The following is a 19,669-nucleotide window of genomic DNA, read 5'->3' on the forward strand; positions in this document are numbered from 1 at the left end:
TGCCCCCTGACACTTTCACTCCCCTCTCTCTCTGGTCCCTAAGGGGCATTACAGTGACAAAGGCTGGGGGAAGTTGGATCCTTTAAAGGTTCTAGTTACTGTATTAAGCTATCACTTGGCTTGGCCAAGAGACCTAAGTGAGTGCTGCTCATGTGTTGATCCTATCTGTATTTGAAGTCACTTATATCTTATTTGTTCCTGCAGGTGATCCCAATGTTACCTAGACTTCTATGTGAAGAGCTTTGCAGTCTTAACCCGATGTCAGATAGACTTACTTTTTCTGTTATATGGAAAATCACTCCACAGGGAAAGGTAAGGGTGTACCATATGTGTCTGCATAATATTTTTTTATATTTCTCTTCAATTGGTTTAGAAATCTAGATATAGATCAATATCATCTATACCGATATCTTCTGTTCCACACTTAAAAGAAAAACAGAGCTGTGTATATGCTAGAAGAGCTGGAAGATCAGAGTGGCTTTTATCTAGATTGGGGAAGCTCTTGAATCTTCACTGGTGAATCATTTAACTTCTTGTAGCATGTTTATTGTCAGGTTTAGACAATACGATATTATGGTGCTCTGTACTACAGTGGCTACTGCCATCTGACAATAAGAGATGAAGGGGCCCACAGGCTACAATGGCATTCACCATATGTCTGTATGTTTGGTTCGGTACCAAAGCATAGCAAAATCTGTTTTTTAGCAGCTATGGGGACTACTTTTGCAATAAAAAATAACAGCACATATCTCCAATCACCCATATATACATTACAAAATGGGTGTTTTCGGTGGCTATCCTCCTAATAGACATTGAAATTATTAGACATTATTTTTCAAATTTTTGTCAAGACTGTTTAACCTAGAATATTACATAGGCCTAATTAGACTTTCTATCATCTGTCTATAGATATAAATATATATAAAAGAACATCAAATATCTGTGGCTTCGTATTTTGGGCTCTTATGTCTACATTCAGATGTTTTCCCAGGCCTTTTAGTAGAATTAAAATGGATCATCTGCCCTTAGAATTCTAATTATTTTGTAGCTGAACGTCATCATTGGCATTATGACGACTGCTCTCTGAAAACTCCTCTTTTAAGGTCCAGGTCTACTATGCAGCTTTCCCATCTCTCCAGAATCTTTGTCAATAAGCCACCTTTGGTCTGTCTCCACATAACAAACCCCCTTTAGATGCAGATCTTAAACTACTTGGCTGCCCACCTCAGACAAATTAGTTTCCTTTGCATTTTATTTGCAACCCTCTCCTGAATGGCTTTAATGTCAACCACTCGTAATATTTGGGGCTTCTCAAAAGAACATGGATCCAGCCAGCTAATCTCCCTTCCTACATTACAATTCTCTTCTGGCCTTCTTTCACGCTGATGGCAACTTACCCACACTCTCCACTTATTCTGTCAACCACAATGGTTGCGATTTGGCTCCTTTACTTTACTTGTTTCTGAAATTGAATATTACATTTTGTTCTGAAAGGTTTCTGTCTGTGCCTGAACTCTATATATGCATTTTGCAAAAGAGAGTTTACAAAATGGCGTAACGTTTTTTTTTTCCCTGGTTTTCCTTCAGATTTTAAAAGAGTGGTTTGGCCGAAGTGTTATCTGCTCCTGCGTGAAGCTAAGTTATGATCACGCGCAAAGCATGATTGAGAATCCAGATAAACTGCTCTGCGCAGATGAGCTGCCCCCAGTGTCTCCTGAACATACGATTGATGAGATCCACCAGGCTACATTCAACCTTCATCTGATTGCACAAAATTTACGCAAACAGCGTTTTGAGGAGGGGGCCTTGAGATTAGACCAGGTAAGAAACCTTGCTGTTACCATAATTTGTGTTTCTCCAAATTCTCAGTTTTGACTCTTCTGTCAACTTATGTGGTGCACAGTTATTTGCGAGTTTGTTTAAAGTCTTATTAATTTTCCCTGACTGGCGTTCCATTTTTATTATTATTTCAGGTAAAAATGTCAGTATCATCAGTAACATTGCTGCATGTGGCAAGCTTAAATATTTATAGGGTTATGAATTACCATCACAGATTTGCGGCCTGCAAGTTCCTCGAGGTTCTCTGCAATAATAACAGGACGTGACCAAAGCTTGGTGCTATATGTATTGGAAGACTGCCCCAAGCATCTGCAGGAAATGTCCACCTGCAGCTTTGCAGCAGGATTTAGTTTTTAGGGGGTATTCAATGGTTGGAAATATCAGCCATCAGTATAGACTCCCCTTATTCAGATTTGACTGTATTTAAAGTCAAATCTACATTAACGAGAACAATCGGTGCCATTTATGACTATCAGCCTGATCCATGGATTTTCTGACATTCAATGCGGCCAGCAAGGGGGTTTTATGGCGAGGATGGCTTGTTTTCGGCAAGGATCGCTGAAAACAAGCCATCCTCACCGTTTAACCCCCTCGCCGGCCACTCACCCAATTCTATGTTCAAGTAAAATCCTAATGCTAATGCATCGAACCTGCTACATATAGCCGCGAGCCAACAAGGTGGGAACAGCGAGTGCAGGGGGTGGGTTAAATACTAAGGTCGGGCTATGACGGCGAGCAATAGGTACTTCTCATAGTCATAGCTTGCCTGTTTGGCATGGAATATACCCCATTGAATAGGTTGAAACTCAATTCTCCCTAATCTTGTCAGAAACTGACTGTATTACTGCTGGCGGAAATATCATCCGTGAATGAATACCTCCCCATAGTTGGAAAATGTATAGAACATCCCAGATCTTCACACTGGCTTGACTTTGCCTGGTTTTTATATGCTTAATCCAGTGCATACAGTATGTGGCAGAGAAACCCTTGTGATGAAATGAGACAAATCATAGTTACATTGAAGTCTAAGGGCCTAATTCAGACGCGTCACTTGGCCCCTCCCCCATGCCATAAAACTCTGTGATTTGCAGCTTGTGGAGAGGGTGCGGGGCTTAGATGACGCAAAATGTGGCTAGTGTGTAATTTTAGCCCCACCTCCTCTCAGCGGACCTGTGATTTGCGGTAATTGAATCAGTGGAGAAGGGGGGTGCGGGGGCTCTGCCCAGCAAACTGGAGACTTGCTCACCTTTCCGGGGGCCAAGACAGACCCAATTTCAGGAGCCTTCCAGCCATTCTGGGAGGGTTGCAAGTAGGGTGGCCATTCCCGGGATTTGGCCCCAAAATGGATGGGATTTCGGGATTAGACTGCGCATGCTCACCTCTGCCCAGCCCCATATGGCAGCACATATGCGGTTCTCGGCCACACACCCGCTTGGCTCCCGGCCGCACACCCTCCTGGCAAGGTAAATGTGAGGCAGCAGGGGCTTTTTTTTTTTTTAATAGGGAAGCTAAACCCAGAATCCCAGAAATCCTGTGATTGAGCATTTTTCAATTCCGAATTCCGGGATTGAAAAAAGGCCCCGGGATTGACTTCCCTAGTTGCAAGCATGGGCAGAGAGAGCTAGATTTGGGTGAGGTGTGTTCAAACTGAAATCTGAAAATGCAATGAAAGAATAAATCAGCCAGAACAGAAAAAATAATTCCCCCATATCTAACTCTCTGCATAGGTTACATCTGCCCCACCTGCAGTGCAGCATGGTTTTGTCCATCTGCAAAAATTGCATCCTTGCAAACAGGTCTGAATCAGACCCCTTTGTGCAAGTTACTTTGGCTTTGTTTGCTTTCTTTTTTTTTGTTTTTGTTTAACCTACTTGATCCTTCTTCGTGTAAGATGGTTAATTCATTAGAGGGCTATGCGCAGCATTGGTTTCTTTTGTAGTAATATGCCTTTCTAGAGTCTAAATTACATGCAAACGGTTGCACATCAAAGTGTTGCATGGCTGAATGCATTCACCCACTTGAATCTCTGCTCGGATAGTGACAGCTGCATAGTCTCAGTGATGAGCTTATCAGTGGTTCATCCAGCAGCAGGCCTGCACAAGTCCTTCTGCAAATTCCCCCTTCCTTTGCTGTAGAATGACATAATCACGCTGTCCCTTGTTTGGGGAGACGAGATCAGTCTGTTATAATTATTTTTGCTTTCAATCCAGAATATAGGAAAATTGTCAACTAGCTTTTATATTTATGTTAATAAATTGCATTTGTGAAGCACTAAATTCTTGCTGGGGCTTCACTTCACTTCAGAGTGTGGCATTCGTGTCATTGTGGTTTCCGTGCACTGTTGTCTGGTGCTTAAAAGCATCAAACTGATATTTAAATTAAAAAAAGGTTGATTTTGAACTTCCTCTGATATAATCATCTGAATAACATTCATATACCTATGGACGGTAATATTAATGGTAAATTAAAAACTTGTTTCTTGCGTACTGGTACTTCCGAACTTTGAAGTTCAATGTGAGATTTTGTTTTTTGGGGGGAGTTTGTGCACTGTTAAAGGGTGCTTAACCCTTTGAGTACCAAGTGAATTTGTCAAAATAGGTGTAAAAATTGGCAAGCAAACATTTCGATTAATCAAAATGACCTGTAATGTTTACCTTTTTATAGGAAATATAATCTTTAATTACACTTTTTTTTTTTAATTTATAAAACGAATGGGAGCAATGCTGGTATTTCTAGTGAAGGCCCTGACGAAGCTAAGCGGTGTGCAAGCAGAGCGGCATGCTGACACATTCATTATTTTGATTGTAGACGTTCCAGCACTTTGACAATACAGCCCTTATAAGGGTAGTAGAAGTCTTTGCGCCTAGTGTGTGAGATTTATAACTGGCACTTCCGAGCACCCTGACTAGTTCATTGGCACCAGTGATTGATAGACAGTGTAGCCATACCCCGACCGGTCATTCTCCTCATTGCAGGCCGCAATAGGAACATTCAAACGCCTTAAGAGACCAGCCACTATTCAGTTTTTAACCCCTCAATGGAGTATATTACTGCTGACCATTTAGCTTATTGTTTCATATGCAGCCCTCATCACGTTAGGTAATTGACAATATCTGACGTGCTTTGCCGCTGCTTTAAATTCTCTGTTATCTTCAAACGCCAGCACCTATACTGACATTCCAACAAGTGTGTGGTGTCCTTTACGGTGTCAAATATTTAAATACTAAATAATACCATGCTCTGAAGTGTCTTATTACGGTCCCAAAACACGATACACAGATAACATATGCAAAGCTATCTAATTGAAATAAAAAACACTGGTAATTGTCAAAACTTTATTTAAAATATTAAGGGCAGAATTCAATTACCTTTTTCGCCACCCACAGTGAATCAGTTTTTTCCTTCGCCGTGGAATCGCCATGTTTTTAAGGCGATTCGCCATGTATGGAGATTCGCCGTCACCAGTCCCTCCACCCTATTCAATGTGACTAAGATTCGCCGCCCCTGACGGTTAATCTTAACGCCGCAGGGATCCGGGGGACGGCGGCAGGCAGGGAGATGGCATTCTCCCTGCCTGCCACAGAATGTATGTGGGTGGTAGGAGAGCTCCCCGGGACCCAGGCAGCACAAGCTGCCCCCCGGGAGAACTAGCAGGGGACCGGGTAGGAGCCGCTAACACTGGTCCCGATCGGGAGAAGTGAATATATGAATATGTAATGAGCAACTCCCGGTTCCCTGCTGGCTGTTGTGTAAAAAAAAATATATATATATTTTTTTTAACTAAATATATATTCATGTGCTGAAAGCACATGAATAAAAATAGCATGTCCCTTCACAGAATAACATTCCTGATTTTCTGACACCAAATGTAAAAAAAAACCCATTATTTTAAAAGTTCCCATTCCACTTCACCACAAAAAGATGGCGCTTGCTACACTGACACACGACAAAAATCACTTAGAAAGCAATTCGCCATCTTCTCATTGAATACACTCACGGCGAATCACATTGAAAAACCACGCCGAGTTGCAGAGACTACCAGACAGCAAATTGTCCATTATTCACTGTTCACAGATGGTGAAAAGTTCACGTTGAATAGGGTGATTCACTTTCTGACACACAAAATCACCTTCCAAAGTGAAAATAGCACAAATTCGCCATGAAACATGACGAATTGGCCTCATTAAACACTGCCCTAAGTGTTATACAGTGTGCTGCTCGCTTGCCACCTTATTTTACTAACACTATTGTTGTCTGTCTTTTTCTCAATTATATGTTGTGTGTCTTTTAATATTTCGCAATTTTACTCTTTTCAATTAAGTTAATTTTTATGTTAAATAAGGTGCACCAAATTAGGGACTTGGATCATGAATTAATGGCTGCATATAAATAACTCTATTTCGAAAACCCATATAAAGGAGTTTATTATTAATAGTAATAGTATTTATATAGCACTTTTCTCCTAATGGATAGAAATGAGGAATGTATTAAGCCTTAACAAGAGATAAATGTGAGGGTGATGAGGAGAGATAAACGTCCAGCCAATCAGCTCCTTACTGACTTTTTTCAAACACAGCCTGTAACATGGCAGTAAGCAGGTGATTGGCTGGACATTGATCTCTCCTTATCACCCTTGGATTTATCTCTTGTTAAAGCTTAATACATCTGCCCCTCTAGGTTTAATATGATGCTTGAACATAATGTTGTAGCAAATGGTCCAATTACAATAGCACGAGTTGGAAAACTTGTAGCTGCTGAACACCAGTTATATAGTCTAGTCCTCGACTTTTACCCTCAGTGTGATGGATCCTACAAAAATAGGCACTACTTAGCAATAACAATCTGCAAAGCTGTATTCATCCATGGCAATGACTGATCGGTTGTCCTCTTGTATAGAAAATGTTGATGATGATCATTCTGTGACTACCTAATTTATATAATAATGAGTCTGACACCGCTGAATCAGTTGATGAAATGACAGCTGAAGGTGTGAACATAGGCTAAACCATACTTTTTGCTTAGCACCTGAATGTACAGTACTTTATATGCTGCCAGGTTTACAGCAACTTCTCCTAAAGAGGGGTGTTGCAGCTGTTCTCCATTGAACCACCTTGAGTATCCCGGGCAGTGGTCATTTTGCATGCAAGTGCTGCCATAGACTCTGATCTGACAGATCCTCCTTGCAGCACTTGTAATCTAGGGGAGCCAATCTGATGTCCACAGGACCGCGGATCAGATCTTAAACACATGCGATTTGCCCGAATTAATTCGATTTCTAAGCCTGATGCATCGAAATCGGCCAAAATCACCCTAGTGTATTGCCAGCTTTAAACATACTGTAGATTGCTCAGAGTTGAAGTAAAGAATCAAACATATTAGAACACTGTTTGAGCATATTTTCCTCTACCTCCCGATGGCAGCACTTATAACTGGGTGCTCTCCTTCTGGGTACGAATAGGAAAGGAAAAAGATACTGGCCCATAAAAGGCACCGCCCATCCTGGCCTCCTTGTCTTTTATTCCTTTCCGGAAAGGAGGATAGGTGGGTTACCTCGCATGGAAATTCCCCTGCCACCGCTGTGCTCATCCCGGTAGGAAGGAAAAGCTGGGAGCCAGCCTTCTGTAGCACTAGTTAAGCAATTGCTATGTCCTGCAGGCCATTCCCCTGGTTCTCTGGTGGCTGGAGCGTGGTGGCGTCCTCAGGCGTGGCTAGTGATGACATCAGCCGCAAGCGCCTTGCCCGGGTTAATCCATGGCAAAAGCCAGCAAATGTGATCAGCGAGTGCCGCTCACAGGCATAAGGAAGTGCATTGGGAACCACTAGAGGCACGTGGAGACACTGAGAAGCTGACTGGCTGCTGCACTAGTTGTGCTGGCTATCGAATCTCATTGTAGCCAGTACTCTCTGCCGGAGGCCTAGCTGAATTACTTAAGGAGGTAGTGAGTACCTACAAGATTTTCAGAACCTGGGCTGGATGTGATAGTGTTTAACATAATTATGGTTGGTGCAGCAGCAAAGAAAACATTGGTACCGGCTGGTGTCTGGGGCAAGCACGCCGATAAAAAAAGGAGGGAGGAAAAGTGGCCTTCTACTAAAGTTGGGGTATGCCACTGGTGGTTATTACATTTTATGTTGGACTTTTTTTGTGATGGACAGCCAGTAAGTGGGTATTTTTTTCTGTGGTTGTCAGGTCAGAGACCAGCAAGGCAAAACACAAAAAATGACACGCGAGATCGCTTTTTGTGAAAAGGCGCTACCTTGTGAGGCTTGCAAGATACCGCTACTATTTGGGTGGGCTTAAGCGCAGCCTGTGTACGTGGTAAGTGCTTGATTTTGGTGTGGAAATGGATAGAAATGAGGAATGAAAAAAGAGGGTTTATGTAGATGATTGCTTTTTATTTTTACAATAAGATGTGAGGTATTGATAAAAGGTTAATAATTGGGATGTTCGTTTAATTGGTGTTTTCAATATACACCTAAAAGGGGTCCCCTGTTGCGGGAATTTTTTCAGAGCTGTGTCACCCTTAGGAGATCCCCGACAAAACCAAAATCAAGCACTTACCACATACGTAGGCTGCGCTCAAGCCCATCCAAATAGTAACGTCTAAAATAACAAAAAGGGATTGGCTAGAGCAGCGCCTCTTAGACACGAATACCCGAGTGAGCACAGTAGATCACCCTCCTTTTTGCAAGATACCGCAACAGTTACCCATTTCACAGTGGAGTGATTTAGTGGTCATGCCAAAATCTGCTCTAGCAGACACATTAGTGAAAAAAGAGGGTTTGGCCAAATGTCTGGCACAAGGAGTAGAGAAGCTTTGAGTGAGGATACGGGAGACACTGCTGAAAAGTCATTAACAGGTGCTGAGGAGGTGTGCTGTGAGGAGGGAGACACCTGCACAGGCAGATTCTCGCTTTAACCCTGATTTAGTAGATCATTTGACTCGGATTCATAAACCTCTGAATATCGAGGATCCTCAGAAGGATTTGAAATGGCAAGATCTGTTGTTTAAGGAAAAAAGAAAGAAGGGGAAAGTTTTCCCCTTGCCACAGTCTCTTGAAGACTTAGTACTAGAATAATGGAGGCATCCTGATAAAAGGATTGCGGTTCCATTAAAAGTTAATAAGATGTGCTTGTCCGGGGTGGGTACTTTCTGGCATCTGTTATGGGAATGCCCGCTGGATAGGGAATTTTGGCTTAGGGTGCATCAAGCTCAAAGGACATTGGCTTTTTTTATTAACACCAAAGCTATGTGTGTTGGGAGCTGCCGAGGAGGGGGCTCTACTTCGAGCGGAACTACTATAGGTTATAAATGTATGTGCTTTGGCTAAGGTCATTATTGCCCGCTCATGGATGGCCACCAGTGGTCCTGAATTATCTGCCTTCCGTGCTCTTGTAAACTCCACCATTGCTCATGAGCGATATGTCTATATGAATAGGCAAGCCAGCGCTAAATTTGATAAAATTTGGTCGAAATGGATGGAGTCCCCGTACTACACATAGGAGGACATTAACTAAGCGGGTAGAGTGCCTAGCATTTAAAGGCCGGGCGGACGTGCAGTAAGGCAGAAATGTGGAGGATAATACGCTTAACAGCGCGATTAGAATTGGCGTAAAAAGGCATCCAGCTAGTTACCATACGTTATGTTTATTGGGTTGATGTTAATGTTTGGTTATATTTTAATTTTTTTTTTTGGGGGGGGGGGGGGGGGTGTGAAATTCACAATAAAGGTTTTCCTGTATGTACACGTGCAGATATTCTTGCATAGATCATACAATAATGTGATGGTATTTATTGGATATGTTGTACAGTACCTCCATGTTTGCCAAATGTGTAGACTTATATACTCAATAACTGTGCAATGTATTTGATCACGCTGTACCACATTTACTCTTGTCAATAACAATCAACTTTATAAAAAAAAAAAGTTAATAAGATGTATCAGTTTTATCAAGAGGTGGTGCTGGCCTGGGAGGTGCCGCCTAATGTGGAAGCGGCTGTAGCCTGTACTTCTAAGATGACTACATTACCCCTGGAGGATGTTAATATATTTAAGGATCCAATGGACAGACTGATCGAGGTAGAGCTGAAAAAGCAGCATGCGATTGTGGGAACAGCATTAAAACCTGCAGAAGCCCTGGCGGTAACCTCGAGAGTGATCAGGACTCTAACTATGTAGCCACCTGGTATAGCTGGATGAACTTTAACAACTAGGTCCTATACATCCTTGGTACCCATTAAGACACAGGTATAAACATGAAATAAGTAATAATAATAACGTACGTTTAACGGATATGACCAACGTAGATACCACTAATAAACAAATGTGGAGTGGTGTTTGGTTGGCGGTGCTCCCAAAATGTTCAGCTTGATAACTGACAAAAAAGGGGGGGTCACACAAGGTGACAGAAAAAGGAAGAACGCAAAGGCTTTTTGGGGCACACTTTACTGAAAATTAGTTATAAAATTTAATACATAACTTTTAATGAATATTTAGAGCTAAAACAAATGTACTGAGTCAACAATTTGCACATCATAGATATTGTATGGGCATCAAGACAATTTGTGGCGAAAATGATAAAGGTAAATTTTGTGCTCCCTTGGTGATCAGTCAATACATTGGAAAATACAGGATATCTCAATTGGTAAGAGCAGAAAGGGTAGAAGACGCATGACACTTACCCCCTGCTGTTGATGTTAATATTGTTCCCGGTATAAAGAAAAAAATATATATTAATTTATTATATATTAATGGTGAAAAACAAAAAGGAGAAGAATAGGAGACTCCCTTAGTCGGACAAGGGTGTATCTGCTGTCCACGCTTAGTTACAGCAACTGGTATTCCCAAGCGGTCTCCAGGGAGGTACTAGCCAGTCCAATCACTGCTTAGCTGCTGAGTGCGGGATGGAAATCAGGCGGACCAGTGATGTATGGCCGTATTTAACACAGATGAGAATACCACAATGTCTTATAATGGTAAGCCAAGGTGTGCTTCTGCTTTTTGCTCAGCAAGTACTCGATCACCCTGTTGCCTGGTGCATTGCAGGGGGAACAGGCTCACTAGAACAAATGAGAGAGTCACAGAAAATTTAGGAGGGGTAGAGAAAAATGAATGGTTATCTGTGACACCCCTTCTGCTGTCCACCATCAATCACAAAGGTCAAATAGCGGATGAGAGAGATGGTAGTCACAAATAGAGCCACCCAGAAATAGAAAGAGTCCCAGGATTTGGGCTCAAAAAAATATATATTTGTACCCTTGTCTCCACTCCGGGAGTGGTACGGGCGGCGTCAGTATTAATTGACACTAATCACCACTCCATGCCGTAGAGATGGTTTAATGAGAAACAATAACTGTCAGTACCTTGGGTACATAGTCAGAGAAGTCACAATAAATGAATAAATTGTCACCCATACGGTAACCTATACACAAATATGGTCACATAAACTGCTGACTTTGAGCTAGTCAGAGTTAACAAGGGTGTAATCAGGATTTGGTGGAGAGTACAATAGTTAGGTATAGTTATAACAGATTGCTAATAATCAGAAAAAATATTAGAAAGAGTAATAGATGAGCAGGCAACCCATATAATGGTGATAACACTAACAGATTTCACACATATGGCTCTATTATCATTGTTACACACAGAGTTTGCGAATGCACAGGCTGTTCAGTATAATATTTAGAGCAATTAGCGTAGTTGGCATCAATAATTAGTGCAGCAGACAGCAAGATTTGAAACAGACAACCATCAGTGTAATAGATCTCATTAGTCTAACAGCGCAGGAAGGAAATAGCGCAGGGTATAATAGTAAAGTCTCCAATATAGACTGCGCTGAAGTTTTGTGGGTAACTGACAGATGGGTTGTCACACAGAGCCCCTTTCACAAAAAGGGGGGGTGAGAGCTATGATATAGTGGCTGTCAAAGAAGGAACCGCTAATAGTGGCTATGAATAGCCGCTGATAAAGCTGGCTACCGCGGCTGAGTTCACGCTGCACGTTCCGACAGAACACTGAGTGCAATGTCGGTGCAGGCTGTGCTCTCCAAGCCTGGCTAGGGCAGCAGATTGTTACCTGACCCGTGTGTGTGGGGTTCGGCTGGCGGTGGATTGCCTGAATGAACGTCGGTATCGTGGTAGCGGCAGCGGTGGTCTGGAAAGCAGGAGATTGAGCCGGGACTCGGCAGGAGGGGGGGGGCGTGTCAGAGGCGTGTACCTCTTACACGTGTTTCGCCGGTAGGCTTGATCACAGATGACGTCATCTGTGATCAAGCCTACCGGCGAAACACGTGTAAGAGGTACACGCCTCTGACACGCCCCCCCTCCTGCCGAGTCCCGGCTCAATCTCCTGCTTTCCAGACCGCAGCTGCCGCTACCACGCTACCACGATACCGACGTTCATTCAGGCAATCCACCGCCAGCCGAACCCCACACACACGGGTCAGGTAACAATCTGCTGCCCTAGCCAGGCTTGGAGAGCACAGCCTGCACCGACATTGCACTCAGTGTTCTGTCGGAACGTGCAGCGTGAACTCAGCCGCGGTAGCCAGCTTTATCAGCGGCTATACCCTGCGCTATTTCCTTCCTGCGCTGTTAGACTAATGAGATCTATTACACTGATGGTTGTCTGTTTCAAATCTTGCTGTCTGCTGCACTAATTATTGATGCCAACTACGCTAATTGCTCTAAATATTATACTGAACAGCCTGTGCATTCGCAAACTCTGTGTGTAACAATGATAATAGAGCCATATGTGTGAAATCTGTTAGTGTTATCACCATTATATGGGTTGCCTGCTCATCTATTACTCTTTCTAATATTTTTTCTGATTATTAGCAATCTGTTATAACTATACCTAACTATTGTACTCTCCACCAAATCCTGATTACACCCTTGTTAACTCTGACTAGCTCAAAGTCAGCAGTTTATGTGACCATATTTGTGTATAGGTTACCGTATGGGTGACAATTTATTCATTTATTGTGACTTCTCTGACTATGTACCCAAGGTACTGACAGTTATTGTTTCTCATTAAACCATCCCTACGGCATGGAGTGGTGATCAGTGTCAATTAATACTGACGCCGCCCGTACCACTCCCGGAGTGGAGACAAGGGTACAAATATATATTTTTTTGAGCCCAAATCCTGGGACTCTTTCTATTTCTGGGTGGCTCTATTTGTGACTACCATCTCTCTCATCCGCTATTTGACCTTTGTGATTGATGGTGGACAGCAGAAGGGGTGTCACAGATAACCATTCATTTTTCTCTACCCCTCCTAAATTTTCTGTGACTCTCTCATTTGCTCTAGTGAGCCTGTTCCCCCTGCAATGCACCAGGCAACAGGGTGATCGAGTACTTGCTGAGCAAAAAGCAGAAGCACACCTTGGCTTACCATTATAAGACATCGTGGTATTCTCATCTGTGTTAAATACGGCCATACATCACTGGTCCGCCTGATTTCCATCCCGCACTCAGCAGCTAAGCAGTGATTGGACTGGCTAGTACCTCTCTGGGAGACCGCTTGGGAATACCAGTTGCTGTAACTAAGCGTGGACAGCAGATACACCCTTGTCCGACTAAGGGAGTCTCCTATTCTTCTCCTTTTTGTTTTTCACCATTAATATATAATAAATTAATATATATTTTTTTCTTTATACCGGGAACAATATTAACATCAACAGCAGGGGGTAAGTGTCATGCGTCTTCTACCCTTTCTGCTCTTACCAATTGAGATATCCTGTATTTTCCAATGTATTGACTGATCACCAAGGGAGCACAAAATTTACCTTTATCATTTTCGCCACAAATTGTCTTGATGCCCATACAATATCTATGATGTGCAAATTGTTGACTCAGTACATTTGTTTTAGCTCTAAATATTCATTAAAAGTTATGTATTAAATTTTATAACTAATTTTCAGTAAAGTGTGCCCCAAAAAGCCTTTGCGTTCTTCCTTTTTCTGTCACCTTGTGTGACCCCCCCTTTTTTGAGGTTTATTGTTTACTAATATAAAATGTTGATGACTATCCACTATCAATGGGCTCTTTTTTTAATTTTTATTACAGACATACTGACTATTCTGGCAACTTTTTGTTTGTCTGTTTTCAATTCAAGCCAGAAATTCTTGAATTATAGTTGGTGAATTTTTCTAGCCTACAGCAAATTGCAACTCAAAGCTCTGAATTAAAGTTCACAGGATTAAAATAAAATTCTTCATTATTACTCATTCTTTTTGCCCTTCCTGGGTAGTGATGTCCATTACACACAACAATTGTGAATACTACAGTTTATACAAACTGTCAACTACTGTACAATACCCCTTTCACTCTGCAGCTCTTAAACGGTATATTGCCGGGGTTTTTTTGCCTTTTAAAATGGGGACAGCTGCATTGTGAAAGCTCCAGGGTGCTTTAACAGTTTAAGAAATAACCGTTTAAGATATACCGGTAAAAAGCAGGGTCCTAGCCATTTCAGAGCCATTTTTTATGCAGTGTGAATGGCTCTATTTCTATGGCTTGAAACGTTTTCCTTGGGGGTTAAAAGTGTGAATGGTACTTACAGTACATGCTATTTAAAACGGTTTTCACCTGCAATTTGACAGGGGTTTAGTGGCTCAGACCCATTTTTAAATACCATTTCGAAATACCGGGTCTTAAACGTTTAGGCATTGTGAAAGTAGCACAAGTTAAGTGAATGATGGTTTTACCTTTTTGGTTTCTTGGTATTCAAGCAAACTTGTGGACATACACGAATAAAACTGGAGCATAAATTTTTCCACAACGTATTAACCTTTAGAATATCTCTGATCAAATTATATGCAGCTCACGAGGTTGTCTGAAATTTAGATAAGATATGGAGTTTTGAAACTTCCTTCTGGCGTGTTCAGGTAGCAGAAATTAATGTTTGTATTAACCCTGCACAGCTGTAAGTTTCCTCAAGCTCTCTGTACAATTAGTTAAGACCTTCAATGAGGTACAGGTATTTTTATTTTTCTCTTGTATATCTCCTTTCCAAAATCATTGTAGAATGTGAACAAATATGGCTGACACTTGCCATTTGGGCTGATGTCACTGGCCGGTCTGCAGGAATCTGGATCAAATTTCATTATCTCGAGCCACTCCCTTGGGGTATGGAAGCATCTTCTGGGTGTATATAGACCAAACAAAATTTACTGCATCTGCCTGGACTGCAGTACTTGAAATCCCCCCCCTGCAAAAAAGTCTCTGGCACGCCCCCCTCCCTCCGTAAAATATATAAATCTGTAGCAGACTGGGCTCTTGCGCGGCGTAAAGGGGGCATGACCTAATAAGAGGCGTGGCATCACACATACCAAACACCGTAATGCCCATTGCACACTTTAGGGACCTTCTTAATACCCATTACACATAAAGCCACATGCCGTGATGCCAATTACACATAAGGCTACATATGATTCCCATTACATACTATATAACAAACCATAATGCCCATTACACATTGTGCTACACATCGTGATGCCCATTACAGACTATATAGCACACCGTAATGCCCATTACATATTTGACACCTAAGTGCCACTGAGCTTCATGCTCATTGCTGAGGGCTTCATGCTCGTTGCCAGGGGGTGGGCTGAAGTTGCCCGTTGCCAGGGGGGGGGCTGAAGTTGCTCGTTGCCGGGGGGGGCGGCGCTGCAGTTGCTCGTTGCCGGGGGGAAGGGCTTAAGTTGCTCGTTGCCGGGGGGGGGGGCCTGAAGTTGCTCGTTGCGGGGGGGGGGGCTGAAGTTGCTCGTTGCCAAGGGGGGGGTGAAGTTTTCCCGATTCGCTCGTCGCCAAGGGGGGCTGAAGTTGCTCGTTCCCATGGGGGGGGGGGGGGGGTGGGCGGGCCTGATGTTTTCCTGGTTTGCTCGTTGCCAAGGGGGGCTAAAGTTGCTCGTTGCACGGGGGGGGCTGAAGTTTTCCTGGTTTGCTCGTTGCTATGGGGGGGGGGGGGCTGAAATTGGTCGTTGCCATGGGGCGCTAAAAATGCTCGTTGCCTAGGAAGGGTGAAATGCTGCCGTGGCCGCTCCAACAGCCGGGCAGAGAGAGCACTGTGCTGCCCAGCTGTATCGTCAAAGCAACTCTGTCCGCCGCTGTTTTCAAGTCTCCCGCTGGACCGCGAGCCGATAGGAGCTCGCGGTCCAGCAGCCTCCAATGCCACTCCTGATTGGCTGCTGGATGGTGGGAGACTTGAAAGCCACAGCTGGGCGGCGCAGGAGTCAGAACACAAGACAGAGACACCACTGGCTGCAGGAGCTCCCGCACAGCCCCCACCTGCACCGCGTTCCAGCACTTGGGGCTTCATCGCCACCCTATTCTGTCCCACGGTATGGTTACCGCACCGGGACCGTGCGTCCTTATGGAGCCTGCTCCCCCTGCCACCGCTTGGGCAGCGGAACCCTTATTACGCCAGTGCTCCAGTTGTCCCTCTGGCAGCATGTGGGGATTCTACTGCAGGCAGTCAGGACAGGGGCGGAGCTTATTGAGATCAGGGGCAGAGCTTCGGGTGTTCCTAGGTGAGGCTGGAGGAGGCTCCAGCTTCTGCTCTATCTCCTCCGTCTCTTGCTGCTAGGGCATGGAGGATGGAGGAGGCGTCCGCTTCTCTTATGTCTCCTCCGTCACCTGCTGCTGACACTGCCGGGTGGGAGGAGGGATAACCTAGAACAGAGGATGCTTCAGCTTCTCCTGTTCCTCCGTCCCCTGCTGCTGCTGCTGCCGCCAGGTGGGAGAAGGAAGAGGAATCCAGCCCTGCAATGTATCCCAAAAATTAATTAAGGCTGTATGCTTTTACCTCTGGAACAGCCCCATTGCGCCAGGAGTCTACCGCGTAGACCATGAAAAATAACAGCTTTAGCATTACCAAAAAAGCAAAACTGTAGCAGGGCATGATGGGCTGTGTAGTTCAACAGCTGGAGGGCCGAATGTGCCCCATCCCTGGTGTAGACGCAAGGTACTTTAGGACACATATGTAGATGTTACTTCATCATATTCTTTACTGTTACCGAACTCTCCACCTTGCAGGCTTTCTGATTCCTGATATTTTTAGGCCTGGAATGTCATCCATGTTTGGCAACTACCAGTTTAAGACACCTGCCAGTGCAACTAGCAGTTTTTACCATTTAGTTTTGACTTTTCTAATATAATCTATGCGAAACCAGCTTGTGTAGACAATTATTCAGAGGTGTTAACAAGCTGTAAGAAAATTTGAGCTAAAATGGAAGGTTTAGCAGAGAATGGGTAAATTTGGAGCCTGCAAAAGATTCTGGAATGACAGCAGTGCCTCTGCAACAAAATGATTGTGTTAATGCTGTAGACCAGGGGTGGCCAAAAAGTCGATCGCGATCTACCTGTCGATCGCGGAGGTCCCGTGGGTAGATCGCGATCAAGTTCCCTACACATGCTGAAGCCTCTGACAGAACAGAGGCTTCAGCGTTTCCAGGGAGGCAGTGCGCGGGTGCACATGTGACATCATTTCCTGGGTTAGAAGGTGAATTTAAGGCTCATTCCCTGGGTCAGAAGGGGAATTTGGGGCTCGTTCCCTGGGTCAGAAGGGGAATTTGGGGCTCGTTCCCTGGGTCAGAAGGGGAATGTGGGGCTCGTTCCCTGGGTCAGAAGTAGGGATGCCAATCCCGAGGCATTTTTTCAATCCCGGGATTCGGGATTGAAAAATGCTCAATCCCGGGATTCCCGGGATCCCGGGATTGGCATCCCTAGGACTCATGACCCGGGCTGGCAACCTGTTTCTGAGCTCCACGGGGCGGTAGTGGCACTGGCAACCTCCAGTGATGAGCGGCACCGGGCAGAACATATCATTGACACCCTGGCCGCCCACTATTTACTTACATTTTGCAGAGTGGGCGGCCAGGCTGGTGCAGAGTGTTGTCGGGAGCCGGGTTGGGAGGGCCGCTGGCCGGGCGCTGGGAGCCGGGAAGGCGGGGCGGATGGGCGGGCTGTGCACTGCGCAGCGTGATCTCGTCACACTGCGTGCATTGCTACATTTCCGGGTATGGGAGATGCCGGGCAGTGTCTGAGCGAGTGCTCAGACGCTGCCCGGAATTAGACTGCGCATGCGCAGTCTAATCCCGAAATCCCGGGATTGGAAACTCCAATCCCGGGATTGAAATCCCGGCGTTTTGGGGGCCAAATCCCGGGATCCCGCCGATCCCGGGATTGGCCACCCTAGTCAGAAGGGGAATTTGGGGCTCGTTCCCTGGGTCAGAAGGGGAATTTGGGGCTCGTTCCCTGGGTCAGAAGGGGAATTTGGGGCTCGTTCCCTGGGTCAGAAGGGGAATTTGGGGCTCGTTCCCTGGGTCAGAAGGGGAATTTGGGGCTCATTCCCTGGGTCAGAAGGGGAATTTGGGGCTCATTCCCTGGGTCCGAAGGGGAATTTGGGGCTCATTCCCTGGGTCAGAAGGGGAATTTGGGGCTCATTCCCTGGGTCAGAAGGGGAATTTGGGGCTCATTCCCTGGGTCAGAAGGTGAATATTGGGCTCATGCCATGGGTCAGAAGGTGAATTTCGGGGACAATCCCCGTGTCAGAAGGTGAATTTCAGGGAACAATCCCCGTGTCATAAGGTGAATTTCGGGGACAATCCCCGTGTCAGAAGGTGAATTTCGGGGACAATCCCCGTGTCATAAGGTGAATTTCGGGGACAATCCCCGTGTCATAAGGTGAATTTCGGGGACAATCCCCGTGTCAGAAGGTGAATTTCGGGGACAATCCCCGTGTCAGAAGGGGAATTTCGGGGACAATCCCCGTGTCAGAAGGGGAATTTCGGGGACAATCCCCGTGTCAGAAGGGGAATTTCGGGGACAATCCCCGTGTCAGAATGGGAATATTGGGTGCATTCCCCGTGTCAGAATGGGAATTTCGGGCACATTCCCTTTGTCAGAATGGGAATTTCGGGCACATTCCCTGTGTCAGAAGGTGATTTTCTGGGACATTCCCTGTGTCAGAATGTGAATTTTAGCTCCTCATGTGTGGCGTACTGTAATGTGAAGTTTGTCTCATTCCATGTTGCATAATGTGTAAGGGACGTATTGCATTTGGAGGAGTATATTTTACACAGGGGTAGATCCCTGGTATGTATTTAGTACAAAAAGTAGATCCCGGGTTGTAAAAGTCCGGCCACCCCTGCTGTAGACATTTATTTTATCTTGAGCTTTATCGATTTTACTTTTGTATTGGTATTTTTGTTTTTTTTATAGTAAATTGCTAAATAGTTTTTATTTAGTGCAATTATCTATTTTCTTTGCAGTGAGCTCACTACTTCTTTCTGAAAGCCTGCCGTGTCTTTTGTAAAGAACTGTGTAGCTATACGGTCACTAGGTCGACCACTTAAGGTAGACATGTCTGAAGGTTGACATAGGATTAGGTCAACACGGTCACTAGATTGACATGGGTCTTTTCACTTTTTTGAGCCGACATGCAGTATTTCATGCCCTATCATCCACTAGGACTTGGTGGGAGAATAAAATAGTGCTCTTTTTTTAGTGCCTGTGTCGATATTCGGGATAAAGATAAAGTGAAAAACCCAATGTCGACCTTTTGGCTATCAATCTTGACCTAACACCATGTCAACTATCAGGCATGTCAACCTTCATTGTACAACCTAGTGCATGTCGACCTTCCTCTTGTCAGCCCTATGACCCATACCCATCAGTAAAATATCTCCTGGAGGATCTAAGTCCATCTAATAAGGATTTGTACAAAAACCTTTCCATACCCTTGTACATCACGCTTCAAACAGTCTATTGGTTTTATACTGTTTTTTGGGGTATACTATGTGTTGGCAGAATTCTATTCAGCT

General features: G+C 44.4%; 1 protein-coding gene and 1 pseudogene across 2 annotated transcripts in view; both read left to right on the forward strand.

Annotated features, from left to right (window-relative positions):
* DIS3L2 (DIS3 like 3'-5' exoribonuclease 2) overlaps positions 1 to 19,669 on the forward strand; it is a 291,824-nt gene that overhangs the window by 179,867 nt on the left and 92,288 nt on the right. For both annotated transcript variants that reach the window (XM_083177472.1, XM_083177474.1), the window contains 2 exons: positions 205 to 312; positions 1,588 to 1,821. In XM_083177472.1, coding sequence (XP_083033598.1) covers positions 205 to 312; positions 1,588 to 1,821 — 342 coding nt within the window. The remainder of the gene's footprint in view (positions 1 to 204; positions 313 to 1,587; positions 1,822 to 19,669) is intronic.
* LOC146065468 (5S ribosomal RNA) lies at positions 13,271 to 13,390 on the forward strand (annotated as a pseudogene).

The sequence above is a fragment of the Crinia signifera genome, chromosome 3 (assembly GCF_055691185.1).
Source record: "Crinia signifera chromosome 3, ASM5569118v1, whole genome shotgun sequence".
Classification (NCBI taxonomy): Eukaryota; Metazoa; Chordata; class Amphibia; order Anura; family Myobatrachidae; genus Crinia; species Crinia signifera.